The 7,938-nt window shown below is 38.2% G+C and overlaps 1 protein-coding gene across 2 annotated transcripts; it reads left to right on the forward strand.

Annotated features, from left to right (window-relative positions):
* Positions 1-24: 24 nt before the first annotated feature.
* LOC124166617 (transcription termination factor 5, mitochondrial) lies at positions 25-7,412 on the forward strand. Of its 2 annotated transcripts, none has more exons than XM_046544225.1 (5): positions 25-290; positions 365-462; positions 551-684; positions 1,020-1,359; positions 6,298-7,412. In XM_046544225.1, the coding sequence occupies exons 1-5, from the start codon at positions 146-148 to the stop codon at positions 7,270-7,272; spliced, it is 1,692 nt and encodes a 563-aa protein (XP_046400181.1). In that variant the 5' UTR covers positions 25-145; the 3' UTR covers positions 7,273-7,412. The 2 variants fall into 2 exon arrangements, with proteins under 2 accessions (XP_046400181.1, XP_046400182.1); XM_046544226.1 differs by having other exon boundaries at positions 1,020-1,089.
* The last annotated feature ends 526 nt before the right edge of the window (positions 7,413-7,938 follow it).

Genomic DNA, 7,938 nt, shown 5'->3' on the forward strand with positions numbered 1-7,938 from the left:
AAGTGCTATATTCGCCTTGTTTACATCTTGGCCGGAATCGCTCCATGTGTTTATGAGCATAATGAGAATTTTTAGATAGGTGTACGACTCTGGGTATTATTTAGTGTGGATAAATCTGGTATTTTTATGTACGACATGAAGTATTATGAATAGTATGCGTGTATTACGATTCGTGACCTCATATCGTATGCTATGTACTATCACTCAGCCTGAAGTTCCTAAATTGAATTTTCGCTACAATATTCGACCCCGCAAGAAACAATTAGCTATTTTCCTTCAGGATATATTTGGTAAATATTAAATGCAAATCATCATGCTAATGTCATAATTGTTAGCGCATTTTTGTCTTATTTTTTAACTTAAGATTGCAGCTACTTTCAAGCTTATGATGCGATACAACAGCATCCATTTCTTCAAGAAATCAGTAAGAAGCGTATAGAAGATGCTACCTCTGTATTGAAAGTGGGTATTCCTGCAATAAGGTTCATAATTTAGGTCGAACCGAGAATGCATTTTTTCCTCTTTCATTAACTACATCCACACTTTACAGGGGCATTACATCACAGGCAAAGATATAAGAAGGTGCCCTTGGGTGCTATCCATATTGCCCGTAACTATAGAACATTACTTACTAATCTTGAAGGAAAGTGGATTCACAACAGTCTCTCCCAGCCTTCTACTCAGGCGAGTATTTGTCCATGTTGCATCCAACGCTTTGGATCGTCTCGTTACCATTCCTATATTAACTGATCTTAATTTAAGTAGAGTACACGTGCGAACTTAAGTAATGCAATTGCATCACAGGTGTTGATTTTTAATTTATGAGTGTAATGAACATGGGCATCCGTGGTATAGGTTTGAAACATCTCATTGATCACATCGTGTGACTTGATCATAATGTAAACGATCAATCAGTATTATTCGGGCAATCGTTCTCTAATACGGCATGTCATAACATGCTTCAATAATAATTAATTCAATGCATATATGTTTCATTACCTTATTCATGTCTCTTATAGGTACCAGTATTTGATCAGGAAGAAAATTTCTTTGCTGAAAGCTCACGGACTTCTACCCGATGATGCCAATGTGAGCAGAAATGTTCTTAATGCCTTGAAAGCCCCGAAAAAAGTTATCCAAAGAGTGGAGTCTGGCATAGATATCAATTCTGATGATAATAATATTTTAGTCGTGCACTATACGGTTCGAAAATGCTATTTAGAATGGCGTTTAGATGCCTCAAAGGAAGAGATTGATCGAATGTTTTCTATCTATTTGAGGTTGCGAAATAAAAGTGTCACATTAATGCGTAGGACATTGGCCATTCTCTTAGAAGAACTTAATTTCCCAAAGGATCATGTGAGTACTAAATTACCTATATCATTTTCCAAAATGTATTGAAACCTTAATTTTAAGTTTAATGTGTTGATGTGGTTTTTATAGCATATGCAGAAGCAAAGTCTCATTTCGGAGGTTGTACCAAGTTCTAGTGTTCGAATTTTATGTATGCTCATAGCATTCTCCTCTTTCATGGAATGTACTTGAAAACTCGGCTACGGTATACTTTTATCGAATCTCCAATTTTCGTCGGATCTTCACCAAAATTGGTATACATAACTTATTTCACATACTAAACAATCCTAGGGGTGGGCGAAAGCGGTTCGAGTACAAATAAAAAATTAATAATTCATTACTTATCTTGGTGTCGGATGGGTAACTTTTACATTGCAGGAGCTATCATAGTTGAGAAAAGACGATCGAAAACAAACTGTTGCTAAGGTTTGGGTTTGAGTATAGACGGGGCATGATGTGTCTTGTAAAGGATGCAAATTTTCCTCTCTACATTTTGTAAAATCCTAGCAAATGAACGGCTTATTCCTAGTGTACGGTCGTAGGACCGGAGGGGTGGGTTGGGTAGCGTACGGCGGATTCTTTCTTATTTATTTGTTGACTGACTCCGACAGACGGACTTATGACGGCATAAGCGAGATTATTTTAACTCGTCCCTCAAAATTACATCAAAACCCTCTGATACAAACTAATTAGGGTATTACTTTACAAGAGGTACAATCCGGATTTCGCCTTCAAACCTTCACTTTCCTATTGTCTCCCACCCTACCAACTGGACCAGCTCGAGGAATATTTTTTTCTAGTTGACCAGCCCGTACATGTGCCCGGAAAGTGATTTACCCACTTCTACTTCCCACTTTGTTATGTATTGGACCAGCTCAAGGGATATTTTTTTCTTGTTTACAATTCCAAACATGTGCAGTTTTCGATCGTCATTTCTCATCTATGATGGCTCCTGCAATGTATAAGTTACCCATCTGACACCAAGATAAGTAATGAATTATTAAATTTTTATTTGTCCTCGAACCGCTTTCGCCCACCCCTAGGATTGTTTAGTATGTAAAATAGGTTATGTACACTAATTTTGGTGAAGATCCGACGAAAATTGGAGATTCGATAAAACTATACTGTCACCGAAAACTCTAGGTTGCAACCTTTAACATCTATGGGACATAAATATGCCTATGTATGTATGATTGAATGTATGAGTGAAGTCAAGTTAGCTCATTTTATGGTTAGGAAAAAAACATGATCTTCACACCTCCTTCCTTCTTTGTAATAGTTCTACTATCTAACTCCCAAAAGTGGTTGGGCTACTAGAGAAGAGAATCCTAGGAGCTAGGAAATAATTATAGAACACAAGAGGGAAAGGTTGTGGAAACTATGGTGGAAAAATTTGAAAGAGATTTAAAATGTGAATAACAAAAGCAGTATAAATATTGATTAACAGCAGAAAGATAAATATATATATTTAAGTGGAAAAAATGGGAGGTAATGCATGAATACTAGTGACGGCATAAATGATTCTTTTTGTGGAGCTGCCTCAGCGTATCACAGCCCACTCCAGAGAGCTGCTCGCACAGTGTGACTCAGCAAAGCGTTTCTGGATTGAAGGGAGGGGGGAAACAGGGGAGTGGAAGGAAGGGGAAGGTGGTGAGGAGGGGATTTCTGAACTAGCATTTTTAAAATGCAACATTTCCTTGATCATAATTGGAAAAATTGATTTCGAATCACATATTGAATAGTCACAATGCTTAGCAGGTGATATGACTTAGGAACCGTTTCTGCCGATACGTTATATCTTTCATGGAAGACAGAGAATGCATTCCGTCTCCCGTGCTTAGAGATGACGGCAATTTAAAAAATTCTGTAGTAACAAAATATTCTCTCCGAAACTACATGATCATGTTAACAACTCATAATTAATTTCCTCGATTAATCTTAGTTGTTCGTGTTACAACAAATACTCATTTTTGTCTCATATTATTTTCATAAATTTGCCATTCACGAAAACTTTTACATGAGCATCTTCAACCATTTTTCTTTCATGATGCATGGAAAATGTAGGAGAGAGAATTACGATGAGGTTCATATGAGATTCTTGAGAGTAATAGCCAGAAAATGCATCGGGAGAATCTTTCAAGCAACGTGAAAAGGTGAGCTGTGAGCCATCCACGAAAAGTCCCATGTGCTCCCTTTGACCCGCCAAACATACAATGAGCCTCACACAAAATGTATGTGGAAGGAGTCGTGTGCGCAAAGAATCCGACTTCCACCGCACATGACTCCAACACGAACATTTTGCACGGAAAGAGTCGTGAGTGCCGGCTGTCTAACTTCACCTTGCACCACGCCAGTGAGTCGTGTGCGGAGGGAGTCTGTCTCACCAAATAAGACTCTCTCACCTCACAGCTCAATCTGCTGAGTCGCACATTTGAACAGACTCACTTACACAGTGCCCATCACTAATGCATACACTGAAGTGGGAAAAAGCTAGTAGAGGGAAATGACAGCAGATTTTGGTGCGACATGAGGAGGGAAATAGGGGCTCAGAGTGGTAATGAAACAAAGTGGAAAGGTTCAAGGTGGATGTAGGTGCCAGTGGCAGCTTGTACAGAAGATCAACAAGGTAGTGCCCCCTACGGTTATCCCCCCTCCTCTGACCCCCCCCCCCCTCACCCCCACCCCGACAAGGAAATACATATGTGGAAATGTAGCCACTATTGTCATAGAGCTAATGTGGAAAATGAAAGAAGTAATAATGAAAGATGATTTGCAATTTTCAACAAAAATAAATTTAATCCGACCCGAGTTTCGATGTTACTACATCATTTTCAAGGTACAAATGGTGGTAAGTGCAGTTAATTTATACATATTTAAGAGGCGGAAGTGGGGATGGGAATGGGATTGAAAATCCAAGAGGATTTCTCCTCTCTCTCCCCTCAGTTCTCCCACTCCCGCCTACTAAATATGTATAAATTGCACTTACCACCATTTGTACCTAGAAAATGATGTAGTTACATCGAAACTCGGATCGGATTAAATTTATTTTTGTGGAAGATTGCAAATCATCTTTCATTATGATTCAATTCCACTCCATCTCGCTTGATTCCTCGAATTTTAATTTAAATGAAAGAAGGCCATTCCTAAAATTCAATCCGCTCACCCAATCATGCTGATACGTTTTCTTGTAAAATTTTTGGAATTATGTTCTTTTGTTGTCCAAAGAAGTACTCAAGAGACCAGGCTAATCAATCGAACGGGTAACAAGCCATGCTGAGAACCTACTGTGTTACCAAAAGTCATGTATTACAATCACTGTTGCCCTGTGCTAAAAATTAACGCACTGTCTCCTCTAGGACTTTATGGAGGGTTGGCACTACCCCAGGCTGAGCGCATAGTTTAGTAGCTCGAATATTTCCAAAACCAAATTTTTCACTGGGTGAGCTGAACTCATGCTAAAGGCCATTTTACACGGGGCACGGAATTGCGCAGGTTAGAGCTGCATTAATTTCTTAAATGGCGTGGAATTGCGCAAATGCATGAACGAAATTAGAACAGGGGCTATTTTGCCATCTCGCATCCATGCATTCTCGCATGTGTTCAAGCAATTCACCGCTTTACACGACGCAATTTTGATTGCGCCTTCGCACGTACGTTAGAATGCACAATTCCATCAGATGTGTGCCATGTCTCACATAAATACTTCTCTTGTCGATAAATTCAATGAGTCAACTAAAATAATACCGGGGGGGGGGGGGAGGGGGGGGTGAAGACAGACATCCATTTGAACTTAATACAGTATTAAAATGTAGCGCAAGTCAACTGGAGCCCATAACAAAATAAAATACACACGTCCAATATATCGGACGCTATGCATTAATGGGTTAATACTCGCTGGCTGTGAACTTGCCAGCACATGCCACAGTGAGTTGCATACTACCCATCTCCTTACTGAGGTGAATTCTCAAGACTGGATAGGCATACTGAAAAATCACTCCAGGTGTATTGAATAAGGCTGTTAAGTGCCTTATTTTTTTATTATTACAGCACATCAGCACAAGCCACGACTGCAGAGGCTGGAGGGTCATATTAGTTATATGTTTGGGCAGCGATCACTTCTGATTCCCGCTGTTGGCTATAGCCAGTATTCATGATCTTGCTCAGGAAAAACCTCATCAGGTTTAGCCTACAAGTATTTGTTTGCATAGGGAAAACTGTATCAGTTATAGCCAGCATTTGGTGGAAAAGGGTTAATCGAGGAGAGGAATTAGGCATCTGAATCATGAGTCATATACGTATGTACATACAGTGGAGCCCCGCTAATCCGAAAATCCGATTAATCCGAAATCAAAATCAGGAAAAAACAAAACTTTATAAAATCTAGAAAAAGCATGGTAAAATTTATTTTTGAAAATTACAGTATGTTTTTAGGTTGGAAAATGTAATAAACAAAATAAAACAGTGTCACAGAACAAAACTATATTGGTTTAAAAAAGTCCGTAACATTTTCCTTCTATAACGTAGGTTTTCTGTTACCTATCGGATTTCTTTGCAACTACGAACTCAAGCGGTAGCTGTGCAGAGCGTTGCCGTACGGCGTACATAATGAAGTTGGTTGTTTCTCATACCGTATGGATGTGAAATGGCGTTTCGGCGATTAATTTATGTAGTTGCACGTTGTATTTAATAATTTATTGTTAAATTAATAACAGTCCGCTTAATCCGAAATATTCGTTAATCCTAAATGGGTCCGGTCCCAATTATTTCGGATTAGCGGGGCTCCACTGTATATTTTTTCATCCAGTAGAGTTTTTAACTATGTTTGATTGATGAATGTGTTTTGCATAGTTTATGTTTTAAAATTTATGTTTTTTTTGCCTTATTGTTAGTTTTTTAAGTTTGTATATTTTCATTGCAATGATACATTTTATTTTCATTCTTTAGGTTATGAGGAATGGATTCCTTATTCAAGCTCATCCAGATGAGGTAAGGAAGATAATTGATACTGTACCATCGTTGGGTGGAAAGCCTATAAGAGATGTTCTCTTAGCTTGCCCAACAATGGTTTCTGCTACCTACGAAAATTTCATCGAGATATTGAGAGCACTACAGGAAGCAGGAGTACCCGAAGAAAAACTTCTGCATGCTGGCTGCTTATTTCATTTGACTGGGGAACGAGTGAAAGAGAGGTTGCCAAATTTACATCCAATGAATATTTCTCCAGAAGTTAAAGAGTTCATGAATGATGAAAAGATTCTGCCGGTTTTGATTAATTATGAGAATTTTATCCAACGTGCTATGTACCTGAGTGATCAACACCAGAACTTATCTCTTCCAATTATTCCAAGCTCAAACCGTATCCTTGGTTCTCACAAATACTTTGAGGAATTCGTAGCAGGCACCTCTGGGTTGAATATTGGGAGGGATTTGTTGAAATATCTAGTTGGTGCTTTTAAAAATAATTCTGGTGGTACTCTTAATGTTTCCATCGAAAACTTGAGACCAATTCTTAAGAAAAATCCCCACTGGCGCCATGTGCCAATTGGAGAAGTGAAAGAGTGTTTTGAAATGTTGCTGGAGAAAGAATTTGAACCTCATGAAATACTGTCTGCCTTGCCAATTGTGTTGTACCCTTCCAGGATTGTAGAAGGTCTCTTGAAAAATTTGTCCGTTCAACCAGAAATTTTGGAGTATTTCCAAGAGGACAACTTTGAAGGAGATGATTTTCTGGGTGATAGTGATGATGAAATAGAAGTTGGAAAAGGTAGTATTGGCAAGATGAAAAGTGATGAGACGAGGGTAGATCTAGTCCGTGAACATGCACTTCAGCTTTGTTTGTACTATATTGAAAAAGACTATCACTTCTCAGGAGATGGTATTTGGTTTCGAAAGAAAAATGTTGCTACAGATGAACTGTAGTGTAATTAATTTCTGTACCATATTTCTAATCATGTTCAGAGATTGTTAACCAGGATGCTGTAAGTGTATGAATGCTAGTTTTTGAAGTAATATTTTTTCTGTTATGTTTAATAAATTGAATTTGCCCTCTTGTAAAATAATTTGTGCATAAATCAACTGCATCACATCTCATAGAAATTATCATGATGTTCTGTTTTCCTTAATTTGTAGAAAAGGCTTTTATGAATTTGAATATAATGAGTCTTGGGCCACAGTAGAAAACCTCAAAATAGCCAGGAATTTCTATTGTCAGCTGCAACGATGGCAGGATGTTAAGAGTCAATTGCTGGAGGCAAGTTAATGTGATGAGTAGACATTTGTTTGTGAGAATTCAATGGGGAAGTTGGTTCAATGTGTTTTGTAAATCAAAATGTTTCACTAACTATACATGTAGATGTAATAGGTTTACAATGCCTCACTTCTCCTAATGGACTCATTTACTAATTTTTTGAATAGGATATAACGATAGGGATTAAAAATAAAGAGACCCATATTTTTCCGTTTCTCACTCTATTCCCTATTTCTCGGACAACTCAGCCAAAAATATTTCATCCTTAATCTACAATGCCCACAGGTGCCATATGGCACCCAATGCAGTGCTGAGACAATACTCCAGCAATGCTTATA

The sequence above is a fragment of the Ischnura elegans genome, chromosome 10 (assembly GCF_921293095.1).
Source record: "Ischnura elegans chromosome 10, ioIscEleg1.1, whole genome shotgun sequence".
NCBI classification, from domain to species: domain Eukaryota; kingdom Metazoa; phylum Arthropoda; class Insecta; order Odonata; family Coenagrionidae; genus Ischnura; species Ischnura elegans.

Excerpts from the sequence above, each read along its gene's own strand:
- LOC124166617 (XM_046544225.1), top strand. The coding sequence starts at position 146 with ATGAATAGTATGCGTGTATTACGATTCGTGACCTCATATCGTATGCTA. Across the intron at positions 291-364 it reads TTTCCTTCAGGATATATTTG|ATTGCAGCTACTTTCAAGCT; the intron begins GTAAATATTAAA and ends TTTTAACTTAAG. Across the intron at positions 1,360-6,297 it reads TTAATTTCCCAAAGGATCAT|GTTATGAGGAATGGATTCCT; the intron begins GTGAGTACTAAA and ends TTCATTCTTTAG.